At 42.1% G+C, this 16,980-nt stretch overlaps 1 protein-coding gene across 1 annotated transcript in view; it reads right to left on the reverse strand.

Moving 5' to 3' along the window:
- The window catches only part of GALNT2 (polypeptide N-acetylgalactosaminyltransferase 2), a 91,014-nt gene extending 77,038 nt beyond the window's left edge, over positions 1-13,976 (reverse strand). The window contains exon 1 of the mRNA XM_071738944.1: positions 13,736-13,976. Coding sequence (XP_071595045.1) covers positions 13,736-13,867 — 132 coding nt within the window. The 5' untranslated portion in view covers positions 13,868-13,976. The remainder of the gene's footprint in view (positions 1-13,735) is intronic.
- Positions 13,977-16,980: the final 3,004 nt, after the last annotated feature.

A 16,980-nucleotide genomic window follows, 5' to 3' on the forward strand; every position in this document is an offset into this window, starting at 1 on the left:
GAGAAGACTAAGTTGGCAATTTTGCCTCCCTTTCTCTCAAAACACCTTCTGATCTATTTTTAAATAAGCTGAAGTCATGCAACACTGAGACAGGCATTGACATTTCCAGTGCCAGTGCCACTCACCAGCAGGAGTGATGATCCAGGAATGGAAAACTGCAAAACAAGTTCAGTGCCAACTGTTTTGAACTGGAGAGAGGCACTGAATGTAGATGGAGGTCCCAGGCATCCCATGCTCACCAGAATCTAATTCACTACCTGCCAAAAGTTACTGTGAATTCACAAACAGCCATCAACTGAAAAAAAAACAAGATTCCTTCTAGCTTTCAGACATGTATTCTAGCTTTCAAGATACCCTAAATACAATAAACCCAGCCCTGCAATGTCACAGTGATGATTACAGAAGATTTTCAGTACTTTAGTTTTGCCACTGTTCAAGCTGTAACTTTGCTTGTGGGTTCTCCTACCCAGCTGAATATTTCCAGCAGGCTCTAAACCATGGTTTGTGGCTACACAAAACTCATAGATTTTTTTTTTTCCCCAAGAAACATTCACCATCTATTCTTCATTCTGTGGCAGGAATGCTGTCAAGTCAGTATCAGTAACTTTTCATGCTTGCAGGGAAAAGAAAACATGCAATTCATTCACAGATTTTTTTTTTTTTCCAACTAAAATATAGAGTAAAGCCACAAGAGATGCAAACACAAACCCAAGAGCACAGCACAGGAACTGGGCAAACAGAATTAATACAACTTTTGCTGTACATCTTCAGCCCTCAAGGGAGTAATACAGCAGAGTGCACCTCACAAGGCACATCTATTATTAGAATGGGGCATAAGAACTACAACTACACTTCCAGAAAAAAAACAAAATAAAATACCCAGGCAGAATCAAGTGAACAGCTGGAAAAACTCCACAGTGCTGCATGTCAGCTGGGGTAAACATAGTAAACATAAAAACTGTGATTACTTTATCATGGTAGGGACTAATTATTCCCACTACAAATTTCTAAAAGGTATCTGCATTTTACCAGGCATGAGCTAGTAACTATAATTTTCTTCACCAGCAGTATTTAGGGGATTAATCTTACAGTTAACATGGACAAATTAAGATCACATACTTAAGCATGCTGGCAGTCAAAGGCTCAGTAGAAATACAGCCCATGCCATGTTATCTACATATTCAAACAGCACAACCAGGACAATTTCCATCTCAACAGCAGCTCTATCCATCCTACCATCACTGCAATCACAGCCCAGCACTGCTGTTCACTGGCAGAGCTGGGAAAAGCTGGGTTTTCCTGGCAAAATCTAAAGTTCAGAAAGAGAAACAACTGCTTGATCACTGAACTACAGGCACAAAGTAGCATTTGGGCATGAAATAACCACTGTCACTTTTTAAATCAGAAGACAGAACAAGCACTTTATTATTTCGTTGCCATTTTCTTCACTATTTGGATAATGGCAAAAGGGCATTCAAATACAGGGGAAAAAACAACAAAAAAAAAGCATATATACATGCTGACATCCCAGCTGCTACAGCCTATTGCCAGTTAGAGCATCAGAAACAGCCTAAATGAAAACATCAGGCAGCTGCCAGAAGAACTGTTACACTGCCATACTTCCAAAAATCCTCTTCCATTGGAGATTCTTCCTTCTGGCTGACAAAAGAGTCAGCTAAAAAAATTCAGCACTAGAAAACTGATATCCCCAATCACTAGCTTGCCACAGCAAGCTAGAATAAACCCCCTCTTTTTAATTATTCTGATAAGATGCTTACGTGAAAGTACTTTTTCCAGGCTGATCATTTAACTGCCCCTTTCTATCACCTCTCCCCAGAAAATGGAGCATGATACTGCAAGCAGAAGAAAGCAGATAAGTGTCTTCAGCTCAACTGCAGATGGCAAGTTGGGTCACTGTGGAGTTCACACTTCCAGACAAAAAGAAGAAAGTCAGACTTGTTCAGATGTTGCATGAGAAACAGCAGAAAGCAAAGTATCAATACCTACAAAAAGTCCAAAGTCTTCATTTTAAAAAAATCAAAACAGAAACCACACACACACTTTGCCAAAAGCAGTTTTACATCCATCCTCACTTTTATTATAAAGCAGCATCCCTAAAAATCTGCCTTACTGGAGAAATTATGGGTTTTTTAAACACCATGTGCCTTTTTGTTCTGACAAAGTTTCATGACAGTATAAGAGGAAAGTGACACAGATGTCCAGCTAAGGGGAATTAGAGACCAACTCTAAATAAGAATACTCAAATATAAAAGTAGTAATAATTGATGTGAACTGCAGTCAGTAGCTGCTCTGCACACACAGACAAGTGATAAGGCTTCAAGAACTGCCATAATTTCAGTGTGACTACAGGTTATTTTACTAGAAGTTGCCATCCTAAGTACAAGGTTCTCAAGTTCTCCAAGTCTTGTCTTTTTTTTACAAAAATAAATAAAAGCTAATCACAGAATGTCAGGTTGGAAGAACCTCAAGGATCCTCTGGTCCAACCCTTTTCATATTATTGTTTCTCTGAGATGTCTCAGCACCCCCTTGAGCTCAGACTTAAAACTTTCCAAAGTGAGGGAACCCACCACATCCCCTGGGAGACCATTCCAAGGTCTGACTGTCCTCAGAGTGAAAGTTTCCTCTTTGAATACAAGAGAATCTCCCCAGGAGCAACTTGTGCCCATTGCCCCTTGTCTTGTCCATGGGACTCCTTGGGAACAGGGAGTCTCCATCTTCTTTGGAGCCTCCTTTAAGCACTGGAACATCATCATAAGATCTCCCCTGAGCCTTCTCTTCTCAAGGCTGAACCAACCCAGACTTCTCAGCCTCTCCTCCTATGTCAGGTGCTCCAGTCCTCTGATCATCCCCGTGGACCTTCTCCAGCCTGTCCTCATCCCTTCTGTACAGCAGGATATGTGATCCCAAGGTACAAGATAATGTCTTGCAAGACTATCAAGTAAATACACTCACTAGTACCCAACACCTTGCTTATTCATCACTCTGAACTGGCTTTCATCACAGAGTGCAGTAAAATCAGTTTTTCTTGGATAGTTCTAAAAGTCTCTGTAAGACTTGTGCAACAGTTCCCTTAAAAAAAAAAAAAAAAATCCTAAAATCCACATACAATTGAAAAGCTATCAGCTCAGGGATTGTGAAGTATTCAAAGAAAATAACACCCAAAGTACTCTGATACCCCAAGACTCAAATAGCATCCCTGAACTGCCTTTTTATTCCCCCCAATACACCTTTTGGAAGACCAAGGACATTTTTGTCTAAAGGTGAGCATCAAGATCAATCTCTAGTTTACTTTTACTAGAGAATATTCAGAACATATTGGGAATAACTGAACAATTACACCTCAACAAGGGATACTGCATCTTTACCAAGTCTCTCACAAACCTGACAGCCACTGCAGACAAATCCTTCAAAACTTTTTCCTCCCCTGATCAGTGTAAGTTGTGTCCTAACCTATTTCTAACTCTTGTGACACCTCAGTGGTGGTATCAACAACCTTCTCCCCCTTCAATCTTCCCACTCAAAACCTACCAGGATAAACATCTGCACCTATGTTTCTATAAAAAAAAAAAAAAACCAAAAAACCAAAACAAACAAAAAAAAATCCTCAAAAAAAATGTTCAGGAACACTTCTTGCTGTACAAAGAAGCCAAGTCTCTCTCCCTATGCTTCTTGTATATTAATTATGAAACTTAAGGATGCAAAGAAGTGCTCTGTTTGCCACTAGAAATGCTTCTTTCAGACTCCAAATCCCTTTTTATTTAACTCTCAAGACCTGTAAGATCTCCAGATCTTGTTAAGGGCTTACTCAGAAAAAGTACAGACAGCAAATGGGGTGGGGGGGCATTATCTTTGATAGACATTTGTCAGATTAAGAGGTATTAAGAATAGCTTTTAAAACCACATCAAGGAACAGAGTCAAGCTACAGCTCCTTCACTGGCTCCTTAAGGCACTTGTTGACCATCAGCACCTACAGGTAAAGAGAGTTAAATGCTGTGTCACTGGAACAAAAAGTAACATGTCCTTAATTAAAATTTTAAAAGGTATTCACTAAGATAGTATTCATGGGTAATAGCAATTCCAGATGGTAGAGCAGTCAGCTCCTCATTTGTTGAGGCTCCATGAGACCCAACATCTTCATGGCAGAGGCTCTTGGCAAAGCAAGAAATTGTCCTGGCAGAGCCCAAACTAAAGAACACCCCTAATTAGCTCCAAATAGGTAACAAAGGAGAAAATTAACATGGTTGCTGTTGATGGATGGTCTGCTATGGTAACCAGGAGGCCTGGTGCACTCCATCACCCAGAGCAGGAACTTGGGGCAATACTTGGACACCACACACAAACCCAATTCTGCAAAGCAGAATACAACCTGCAGCTCCACTGCCCCCACATTTTTTGTAGGTTTGCCCACCAGAGCAGTGGCTTTGGGATAGGGACATTTCCAAATGGCTGAACAACCACCTGTTAGTACACAGGCTGGCCCACCAGCAGGTGCTATCAAATGAAGTAACCAACGAGAAGGAATTTTTTCTTTTTCTTACCAAAGTCCTAAAATGCACTTGAGCAAACAGCCTGTTCCATTTCACTTGAGAGGCAAGAAAAAGAAAAGCCAAGCTACCCAACAGCCTTACCACTTCATCTCACTAAAGCATCTATCCACACTCATCCTTACTGACCATCCTTAAAGTGAGAGGCCAGATAGCACAGATTTATTTTTGTAACTAGAACTGTTTTCAGCTGTGCTGGTTATTTATTTCCACAGTGGCTAAACATTTGGAACTTCATACCAGGAGAAAACATTTTCTCCTCATCAAGTCATAGCTCTTTGAGAATTTGTACACAATAGGCTAACTCAATGCCAATTCTTTGTATAATCTTTCCTTGGCTAAAAGGCTTTTTGGTTCAAGCAGATCTGTTACTCAGTACAGACAGCCTGCTGCAAGAACTCCACACAATCTCTAGCTGTTGTTTGCTTTCCTAAAAAAAAAGCACACAGGTTTTATGACAATTTGAAAACTTCAGCAAAGTTATTAAAAAACTGAACCTGCACCTTTTGCAATAGTTTCTTCTTTTCCAAAAGAGACAACAGTTATAAAGACAACAAATTCAAATTATTGCCTTCGATGTGCACTACGTAGCAGTTTTGGGGGATATGTGGACTACTCTAAAATTCAGATTTTCTGCTCTTTTACTATTTCATTCCATTCCCATTTGAATTTCACAAGCAGAGCTCCAAAACTAACATCTGTCTGAGCAGCCCCTTTACACAGATGTGCTCTGTCAGCTGGTGGAGCTGTCTGAACCAGCACCTATCAGCTTGTTTAAATTACAATAATGGTACCCTGGGCAATTTAAAATGACAGTCTATAAAAAAAGGAAGAGAAGGGGAAATAAATAGTTCAGACAGATCAGAAGGCAACTAGGAAAGAAAAAAAGCACTGATAGTCATTTGCACAGGCTACATTGGAAAGCTATCACATGAACAAGTTGTTTTGCAAGAAGAAAACCAACATGCGAGTTGATACACACCAAGAAAAAAAAAAAAGCACACAGACCAAAAAAAAAAAAAAAGGCCACAATGGAAGTGTAATATATGCTATATCCCAACAGGGAATGAAGTATCAGTCACTTCTTAGAGACATAAAACAAGTGCTGATTTTTTCAATTTTCTTCAACATCTGCCATAAGAAAAAATAAAATAGTTCAGGACGACTTCATTTGTGGGAAGATTATTTGGCAAACACTTGGAGAATGCCAGGTAAGCATGTACTTGGTATGCAGCAGTAACACACAAGTTTCTTAAAATAATTCATTTCTCCAAGTAATGGGAAAAAAAAAAAATCCACACATCTAAATATCTTCATTTGCTCTTAGCAGGATACATAACCAGAGGGAAGATGAAATGGTTCAGTCTCTAGTGTTATCCAGCCTATCTTCTGCCAGACCCTTAAATTCCTAAACACATAAAATGAACACTTTGATGTGGACACTTGACACTTTTTTTTCCCCAGATCTTCCTTCCTCAATCCACCCCTTCTTCCTTTGAAAGCTTACATGAAAGGGAAAAGCAGAAGAGAAAACGAGCACCTTCTAACTTCAAAACAAACTGCAAGAAAGAATGCACCCACGTTTTTAAATTTATATAGTTTAAGATACCAGGCCTTTGCATTACATGATGGCAATAAAACAACCTGCTGCTTCCCTCTCCAATGCCCACGCTGAGATTCTGTTTCCACTTTATCCCAATATATTCCGGCAGTGACATTCAGCCAGATATTCCTGCAGAAACACCAATGTCTCACTCACTGCTTCCTGCAGGCTCATTATTAGAATTCAAATGTATTGCCAACACATGGCACTGCCAACAGATTAGCAAAACACAGCTTCTTCACCAAGCCCTAATAAAAATCACATTTAGGAACAAGTTATCAACAGCTACGGAGCTGAAAAACTCTCTGCAGAACACCTGGCTGGACACTGATTTGTACTGCTACAGCTAAACTACTGCCATTTTCTTGAGGAAAATATCTTAGTGGTTCAAAGCAATTTATAAAAAAATACAAGTTTATATTTATCATTTGCATTGACTTCATTTGAGCAGCTTACATCCGAATTTCATGGGATCAGCTGTGTCTTAACGTTTTCTGTTCAACCTGATTTAACTTAACCAAAAGTACTGCAAATTATTCATAAATTCTGTGCACTGACCAAAAAAAGCCAACCAAAAAGAAAAAAGCCAACCGAAAAGAAAAAAGCCAACCAAAAAGAAAAAAGCCAACCAAAAAGAAAAAAGCCAACCAAAAAGAAAAAAGCCAACCAAAAAGAAAAAAGCCAACCAAAAAGAAAAAAGCCAACCAAAAAGAAAAAAGCCAACCAAAAAGAAAAAAGCCAACCAAAAAGAAAAAAGCCAACCAAAAAGAAAAAAGCCAACCAAAAAGAAAAAAGCCAACCAAAAAGAAAAAAGCCAACCAAAAAGAAAAAAGCCAACCAAAAAGAAAAAAGCCAACCAAAAAGAAAAAAGCCAACCAAAAAGAAAAAAGCCAACCAAAAAGAAAAAAGCCAACCAAAAAATAAAAAGCCAACCAAAAAAAAAAGCCAACCAAAAAAAAAAAAAGCCAACCAAAAAAAAAAAGCCAACCAAAACCATTTTCTGGGCTGTCTGCTGGAATTATAATTTTTTACATGCTTTCTACGTGGGCAACAAGGGTTCCTCTCTTGGAGGAGCACCAATATAAAGGGATTTCTAAGACTCTTTCTAAGATTCTAAGACTACCACATTTCTCACTTGAGCTGCCACCAGTTATCCAAAACACTTGTGTACCACAGAACACTAAACAGCAAAGGACCTAAAGAACAGAAAAGACTGAAGAGGAAATAATAAACAAGATTTTTAAGGAAAAAATATGGAATTACCATGTAACGTTGAAGAGTGAGATTGAAAGTTCTCTGGTGTTTAAATGATTTTTATTTTCTTTCTCTAGGTGGGCCTAAAAACCAAGTGATGACAACTACATTTTGGCAGTCACTACTGAGAATCATCCCTAATATTCTTTTACTTCACAAGAAGTAATCTTGTGCCTTTTCTAAATTGAAAAATAACCTGGAACACGTGGATAGAAGGATTTGTTTGCATCACACCTCAAACACAAGGCTGACAACCAGACCAGGTAGGGTACACCACACACATCACTGCTGCACTACCTAATTTTCTAACTCATTCCTACAACTTGTAAACTTCACACACAGAGACCACAGTGAGCAGCAAACCACAGCAGCTGAGTAACATGGATAAGCACAACTACTGGAATACCCACATGAAAGGGAAAAACTAGGGAAAAGGCTGTTAACTACCTTGTTTCACATGAAATCGCTGAGGAAATAATTCTTGTTTGCTGCCATCATTACAGCCCTGCTCTACTTTTCCCTTTATGAAAAAAAAAAGCCATCAGTAACCCACAAGTGACAGCACTTGCAGCAAAGCCAGAGTCATCAGTTTCTAATCTGGCAGGTTGCAGGAAAAAACACAAGTCTTCTAAGCTAAGTTATTTCTTCACTGTCCCTCTAAGCTCCCACTTGAAGTTTTCAAAGAGAAGGGGAGAAAAAAGGAAGAGCACAATACAACCCCAGACCTAAAGAGACAGAACAAAATTTGCATTTGACTTTATTTTCATCAGGCTCAAAGTTAAATTTTATGAAGTAATCCATGAAAATAAGTCACTGAATTGCCAAGAAAATAACCTTATTTTTTTTCCAGCCAACATATGTTACTTGACAAAAATGTACAATCAGTTTCCAAGACTCATGTTTAGATGCTAATGAGGACAGCTTTACAAATGAAGTGCCAGAGTATTTAATTTCTATTTTATTAAAGAATTGTATAGAATAAAACCACCTATAACCTGTATTACTTGTACCTATATAGAGAGGAACATCCTTTTCTGTCTTTCATCTTCTAGAAAGTGAATGCCACAGAAAGAACACATGATAATTCTTTACCTTTGATATCTTCACTTGTCTAAAGACCAAGATATCTGAAATGACATCAATGTCACATCATACAAGGGACCAATGTTTTACTTTAAAAATGGTACAGCAAACTAAACTTGGTATTTAGCAATTAAAACACATAATGCCTTTCTCAAATGAAAGAAAACAAGAAAGAATTGGGCAGGTTACTTCTGACCCCCTTCCAAAAAGCTCTGCTGCCTTCACACACCTTGAGATAAACACTCAAAAGAAGTTCCACTCCACAGTTTTATTCTCTGACAGAAACTGGTTATGGCACCTGAAGTTAAAACATATTTTTTCACTTTTCCTCCTTCTTAAACCTTCAAAAAGAAACTAAGTCTGCAGCACAGACAGTGCTCTTCTTCTCCTCAATGGAAATAACAGCCTCATTTAACAGTAACTGAAATAGTTCAGGGGTTCCGGAAAAAAGAAAAGAAAGAGGAAAAGAAAGCTTTCCATATGCTGAAAGGAGTTATCCTAAAGTTTTATCCTTGTAGAACAAGAACTTACAAAGCTTTCTTCTTTTTCCACTGCCCAAAGTCATTGAGTTACTTTTAATCAGTCATGTACTCCAGGCAAAGCATCACCTTTGGATTTATTTCATCTCTGCTAACTCCATGGCACAGCCACCTATCAAAAGTCTGTTCCAAAACAAAAAGGTTGTTAAAACCTCCCCAAACCAGAATATGAAAAGGAAAAACAGCCCTATGTACAGGGCAATAACCAGTTCCACAGGAGAAGCCTGCCTCCCTGTGGCTCAACTGACTGTAAATCAGTCAGTGTAAATAGGTGGTTTGGAGGTTTGGTTTTGGGTTAGGTATTTTTTTTAGCAGGTGGGGAAGCTGATGAAAAAGAAATATGTTCCTAATTTTGAGAAGCACTGGCAAAAGTTCTCCACCTCTGGTCACTGAAAGGTTGCTTTGAGCCTCCTCTAGACAGCAAAGACAGGCTGAGAGGGGACAACTTGGAAAAAACTGACATTCTTTACATGGCAACAAAAGCAAAAGCTTGTCAGCACTCTGGCACCTAAATCCAGAAGGCTCCAAACCTTGGCTCTGCTGCAGCTTAGCCTAGCAGGCTCCTCTTGATGCCTCAGTTTTCAACAGTAAATCCCCTTTCTGCCCCAGGATCCTTCAGGATACTCCTAGAAGGATTTCACTCTTGGCAGCAGTGAAGCCTTTGGTGCTTTCAACAAGATGCAGAGATTCCTCTGTCCTGCCTGAAGGGCTCAATTACACAGGACTACTTTCCCAATGCCTAGAAGAGCAAGTTCTTTAGAAAACACTCTTATTGTGCAAGAGCTTAGTGGTTGAAGAATTTAAAACCTGGGTGACAAACACACAGATTAAAATTCACACCAACCTGCAGAAGGGATCACACCATCAGCATGACTTTGGCTCAGGAGGGTCTGAGTGGCTTTCTAACCATCTTGCAGAAGCTGCTGCTCCATTTTGTGCAAGTCTGAGACACAGAGCACAAAGCAGGTGAGGAATTTCATCCACAAAAAGAAGGGAAGTCCCAGGGTACTCCAAAGACCCACTCTAAATTTGTTTAATACAACACACATTAAGCAAACACAAAACAGCCCATATTTTACTCAGTCTCCCAAGTGCTGGGCTCACAGCCTCCATTTTGGGAACTGTTTCTCTAAACTTTAAACAAGTAAATCACACTCACTCTTTCTAATCTACAACCCAATGATCTGTCTGGAAAAAAAAAAAAAAGAGTGAACTGAACCCAGGGCTCTCAGTCTTGCAGTCATTTCTATTGGAGATTCATTAGAGGGAGTAAGAATTTTTTTAAAAGACATTTCTGCCCCCTCCCAAGTACATTTTGAATGGAAGGCTTCAACTCTACCCTTTTCTTCAAGTAAAAAAAATAAAATAAAAATGGTTGTCATACCCTAAATTCCAGGCATGAGAGATGCCATTTCTATCTCCTATGTTTTTTATGCCTACATCCAGAACAAGAAGCATGGTACCTTCCTTCTTTTTGTTGTTATTGTTTACAAACAATATAATAATATATTCTTTGTTATTATTTACCAATGAGACAGCTTCTACTTTGTGTGCTTTAGACTCTTTCACACCTGCTCAGCTCCTACCAGTCCAGAGCATTGCACACAGGGCTGTAGATTCCACTTCTTTTGCCAGGGGCCAAAAACTCAGGCAAGGCTGTACTGCAAAATGCAACCTCTGAATAGCTTCATGGATTTAATTAGAAAGGTTGTAAATGGAGAACCAAAATAAGTGGGGGCTTACATTAATCCTGACACTAACAAGAAAAACAAGAAAGAAAAACAAAAGAAGGAGGGGGGGAGGAAGAAAAAAAAACACTAAGGAAAAAAAAAGAAAAAAAAAAAAAGAAGAAAAAAAAGAAAAAGAAAAAAAAATAAATCACTCTTTTCTCTTACTCAGGTGCAATCCTGGCTGGCAAAGGGCAAACACCTTCAACTCTACTGATGAGAAAGGGAATTGGTGGTGGTCATCTCATCACATCACTGCTGTACCAAACAAGCCCAGAGTGTCTGGATAACACACTAGGTCTGTGTATGGGGAAAAAAACCCAACATCCTTATGGAAAAAAAACATGCTGTTTGTATAAGCAGATCTGTAATTAACATGCAAATTACTTACTCACAGAATTGAAGAACTATCCCCTCCTGGCTTTTGTAATTTTATAGACTGAACACGGCACAGACTTCAATTTATTAAGTGATGTTCTTCTGTAAGCAATTCTGTTTCCATTATATTGAAATAGTGGGCAAGTAATAAGGACACTATGAAGTCATATACTGCAAGAAATTTACTACAGCAGGGTTTCTGTTTATAAGTTTAAGACAGTTTGTGGTTTTGCTTTATACCAGGGTCTGACACTAAGTTAATAAGCCTTTTATTGAGATTCAAAAGCTGTTACATTACACACATCTTCCTCTACTTACATTTCCTAGCCTATGCTGAAGATCAGGATTAAATTTTATGCTTCACTGACAGAAAATAGAATCCTAAATCACCAATCCACACATAATTGTTAATTTCTCCACTTGTTTCTTGTGACCACAGTACCTACTTTCTTCCTTACCATCACCTTACTTCAAACTTTCACATTTTTAAACCTAGAACCGAGCTCTAGCTCAGGCCTATGGGATGTTTCTTTTTCTTTAAAGACCAGTAAGTTTTACTAAATTTTGAACAGAATAACAAATTATACTACCAAAGCACATTATCAGGATCATAGCTCTCTTACAACCGTAATAAAAACTCCTACTAATATGCATTATAAAAATCAGCAGGTTCTGGTAGATTAAGCACCAGACTCACACCCAGAAAAACTGGTTTCTGTTCAATTTTATTCTCACTTCGTCTTCTAGGTGACCTTGGGCAAATCACTCTCCCCACACTGCAGTTTCCCCAAGCAATAAAAATGAACTGAACAGACTTGCAAATCTGTCTGGAAACTCTAAATGAAACACACCATAAGAGTTAAAACCATATTTCCCTATCTGCAGATATATTTGCCTTGATAGCTTTTCTTTATCCCATTATACAGCAGCAGCAGCCTGAGATTGCTTTTACTTTCTAAATACACTCTGGTGGTTCTTCAAGAAAGGCTGCAGGCTACTGCCTTACTTTTTATCACATGCTTGATCTATTTCTGCTCCTGTGGCTGAAGGACCACGAGCTTGGATTCAGCAATACACACTTAACACTTCAAAAATTGCTGGTGCACACATGCCTGAGCCACAAGAATAAAACAGGGCACATCAGAACAGAAAACCAGTTATCAATGATGAGAAACTCACTCTCTTGACCCCTGCTCACGTAAGGAATCATGCAAGTATTTGCTTCCATGACCCAGTCATCAGCAGATTTTTACCATGAATGCATGCATTGATGAACCAAAGCCCATCAAAGTACCACAAAAAAAAAAAAAAGATTCATTTTCTTATACACTGCCAGACTTAACAAACACTACTTTTCATTGAACACGAGACTGCCTACTCGCTTCCCCTCTTCCCATTTCTGGGTTTGTTTGGGGTTTTTTTTTTAAGAATGACGTATTTATGAGATGCTTTTTCACCTTTCCTACTCTATAAGGCTTAAGCAACAGTTTCTAAAAGCTCCTGGCTTTGATAGTCCTTGGGGAAAAAAAGGCCACAAGAACAAAAGAAAAAAAACAAAGGCACTTATTCATCACTGATTTTTCTAAACAGAGTTGGTGGATAAAGTTGCCACTTCCCACATCATGCCACAAAAAACATCTTTTGATTGACATAACTATGACATAGTTAACTTCCAGCTACTTTCCTGATCAATCAATAACAACACATTGAAAAAATGAATCATGACTGATGCAATGAAAAAAATCCACTAAGTTGAAGGGGAGAATAAAGAAAAACTACTCCTGTTCTGTCAATGGGCACCTTCTTGAATGTCAGTAACGGAGTTGTTGGGAAAAAAAAAGAGACAGACCTTCCACACCATAGGACTGAAACGTGACAAATCCAGTTATTTCCTGAAACATTGCAAAACCCCATCAGAGAACGGTATCTTTTAGGCGCAGCGCCAAGGAGAAAGGCAACCGCTGTACAGCCGGGGAGGAAAAGAAAGGGGGAAATACATTTTGCAGCTCGGATCCTTGCTCCTTCTCTAGGTGGGAACACGAACCCAAAAGGCTCCGATGTCGGCGGGGGAAGGAGGGAAGGGACACACGGTGTCTGCCGGGAGGGAAGCGGAGAGGAACGGGTCCCCCCCCCCACTCCATCCCGGAGCGCAGCCCCGGCCCCGCCGCCCGCTCCTCGCCTCTCCCTCCCCTCTCACACCAACTTCCACCGGCCCGGGACGTGGCCGACAGCAGTTGGATAGGGAGCGATGTGACGAGGCTGAAACCGGTCTGAAGTCCACAAAGAAGCCATCTGCCTCCGGGAAATAAGCAGTGGAAGGGCGGCCGGGAAGGAACGGGCTGGGGGAGGGAGCTGGAGTTGGGGGGCGGGGGAAGGGGGAAGGAGAAGCCCGGGGCAGCTTCACCCCGCCTGAAAGCGAGCGCCCCGCGGGGCTAAGGAGAAACCCCACCACCCCTACCCCTTCCCCGGGGACCGGACAGAGCCGCCAACACCGCCCCGACCCCGGTCCCAACCGAGCCGCCAGGGAAAGGAGCGGGAGCACCTTCCCCGCCGCCCCGCGCAGGGCTCCGGGCTGGGCTCTCACCTTCCTCCCGCCGCCGCCACCACCGCCGCCGCCGCCGGCCAACGCGGCGCTGCCGCCCGAGTACATGTAGTAGGCGATGCCCAGCACCCAGAGGAAGGCGAAGCAGAGCAGCAGTCGAGACCTGCGCCGCATCCTCTCCCTCCCTCCTCCCGCGCCGCCGCCAGGCCACCAGGAAACGGCCAGCAGCCGCCGCCGCCTCCGCGCCCGCCGCCGCCGCGCAGGGTCAGGGGGCAGAGGGCGAACGCCCGCCCCCCGACCAATCCCGCGCCGCCCGGCCCCGCGGAAGGCGGAGCGGGGCTGCCGCCGTCGCTATGGTTGCGGCGCGCCGGGCCGCCGCCTCCTTCTCCCTCCCGGGCCGGTGGCTGAAAGGTCCCCAGGGCGGCAGAGCGGGCACCGCCACTGCCCGACCAACCCAACCCCCCCCAACACCCCGGCTTCACCGCCCTCCCTGCCGGTCCGGCGCTGCGCATGGCGGCCAAGGGCTGCGGGGGGACACAAGCGCTCCCCCCGTGAGGCGGCGGAGCCACCCCTGACACTGCCCCTGCCCCGGGTCCCGGCCACCGCGTCCCGACCTGAAAGCGGAGAAATGTCGGTGTCCGCCCCCCGCAGAGCCGGCTGTGGGCAACCTGGCGAGGAGGGACCCCGGGAGCGGGACCTCTGTGCGGGACGATGCCTGAGGCGTGATGCCTGAGGGAGGATGCCTGAGGGACGATGCCTGAGGGACGATGCCTTCACCTGAGGGGTGATGGCGGCTGTCAGGGCTCCGGAGTGGCTGCACCCTGCTCAGTGCAGTCTCCGAGAGCCATAGTACCCCGCTGATTTGACTTGCACTCATCTTTGGGGTTGTCTCGCTGCCAGCCGTGTTGTTGGGTCAGCTAGAGACTCCCGGCTCCACAGAAATTCCAGGATGGAGTCATGTCTGTCTCAGAGGGAAGATGGAGAACACGCGTTATGGAGTTGTTGGCCTTGAAGCCACGCAGTAGTGCTGCACTTCAGACCCCCGAGATAAGTGATGTGGGATAACATTCACTCTCCTCTTCATGACAGGTGTCTGCAGCTCCTTCAGTCCCTGCCTTGCTCAGTGCTGTTATTTAGGAGGTTCCTTTTCCTCACGGGACACATCGAGGTGCTGACAGTCCTGCAGAGGTCACACACCCGCTCCTCTTGCACTTCTGGGCTCCCTGCACTACGGCAGTGCCCAGCTGGGATCATGGTTGTCCCTGAGCAGACCCAAAGGGAGCTCTGGGAGACTCTGCTTGGATCTTCCCAGAAGGCTGAAATAAATGGGACTCCACTCCTAAACGGGTCTGTTGATATGAGGTCATTGCCTGGTAAAATAAACTTTCTGCTTACCCGCTTCCACCTTTAAACGCCTCAGGAGAGATGCTTCACTCCTGCTAGCTCTGTGCTTCACTGACGTGGGTGTCCACAGCTCATGATGCTGTTTTTTCCATGCCACGGGGTTTTCTGTTGTTCAGTGTTTGCCATCTCATCCCACTGTCAGACATCAAGAAACAAGAGTTCCCTTCCCTAAGAAGGGAAAAGTCACATTCCCTAAAAAGTGAAAAAAACACCTCTGCTTTGGAGCAGCACATTCCTGGTTTTTAAAGGTTTTCTCTGCCCAGCAGCCAAAAGAAATGGCATCCAAAGCTCAGCTGCTCACCAGCACAGCCACTCCATCTTGTAGTAAAAAAAAAGATTACAAAAGATTACAAAAAAGATTACAAATATTTCAGTGAATAACTGTGTACTTTCCCACCTGTCAGAGCCCTGACGGAGAGATAGGATGGGTAACAACAAAGTTATCCCAGAGAAGTATTCATGCAGGGAGTTTAAAATGAGGAGCTCTCTTTCTCCAGAGCAAATGACTCAATAAACTCAGCATTAAGATTCTCGGGTTTGGAGGAAGATGGAGACACCCAATTTGTGCAAAATACAAGATTTGGAATCAAATAACTGGCATTTATTGAAGTGAGGTACACTTGGAGGACATGGGCTGCCAGGAGACACAGAGATGTCCTGGGTGAGAGTTTTCCATTGATCCAAAGTGTGTTTGATGCAAGTGAGATCAGTTCCTGCAAAAGCACTGATTGTGCCTGCATCTACAAAGACACATGCATCCTAGCCCAAAGGCTAAATTTTAATTAGATTTTTTATATAATTCAGAGCAGTCTCAGCAGTCCAGGATTCTAAACATGTGAGCTATCTGCCTCTGAAACTCTTGGACCATCAGCAAGAGTGGAGATGAAGAAGCAGGAGCATCTTCTTGCTCTCCCTTCCTTGCTGCTGGAGCATTTTTTTTCACCAGACAGATCTGCTGAGTGAGAGGGGGCTGTTCAGGATGTGGCTCTCCACAAAAAACATCAGATATTGCATGTGTAAAGTCCTCAGTTCTGGAGCCATAATCCCATTTAACCTGACCAAATCTCCAAGCCAATTATTCTTTAAACTCCTTGCAAAGACTACAGCAACTTTTCTCACACTTTTTAAAATCTGAAAGATCTTGAGAGGGTCTTCAAAGGTCACCCTGAAGCCCCAGGTATTTTCACTGATTTAAGCAATGTTCTTAGATAGATTTTTTTTCCTTTCCAGCAAAATTAGCCAACCGTGCATGTACAGAAAATCTTTCTGTAGCTGCACACTTCACAAATTTACTGAAATAATCCACTGCACATGCTCAGTCCCACTTTTCAAAGGTTTCTAACTCAGTCAAATCAAAACTAATGCCTTCTTGAACAAGCAAACACATGTCTACTTCAAGGAAGGCTACTTCCATGCCAGAGTTCATTTTTCACCCTTCTGCTGATAAAGTTACAGCAATGCTCAAAAAAGGCTTCAAAAACCTATTTAGCTTGAGAAGTGCATTTTTGCACTTTTATGATATTCTGAACTGGCCGAACCAGTTTTGGTCAGATCTTTCCAAAATATTCACATTTGGACAAAATCCCAATCCGCCAGACTCCATCCTGAATCATTTATATTTTAGAGACCACAGAAAACACAAGGGTTTTGAATGGAAAATGTTACATCACTTTAACTCTAGGAAAAGCTGCCTGTGCTATTACAATGCATTCTCATGCACATACCTCTTTGCCTGAAAAGTCCTAACATGTTTAGTCAGCAAAGCAAAACTGAAAAAAAAAAAAAATACAACACTTCAATTAGAGCAAAGAAGTCATGTAAAATGTAAGAATTTTAAAAGCATTTTTAGAGTGCATTTCAAAAGAAAATATTAGCATATTTAA

The sequence above is a fragment of the Heliangelus exortis genome, chromosome 3 (assembly GCF_036169615.1).
Source record: "Heliangelus exortis chromosome 3, bHelExo1.hap1, whole genome shotgun sequence".
NCBI lineage: Eukaryota > Metazoa > Chordata > Aves > Apodiformes > Trochilidae > Heliangelus > Heliangelus exortis.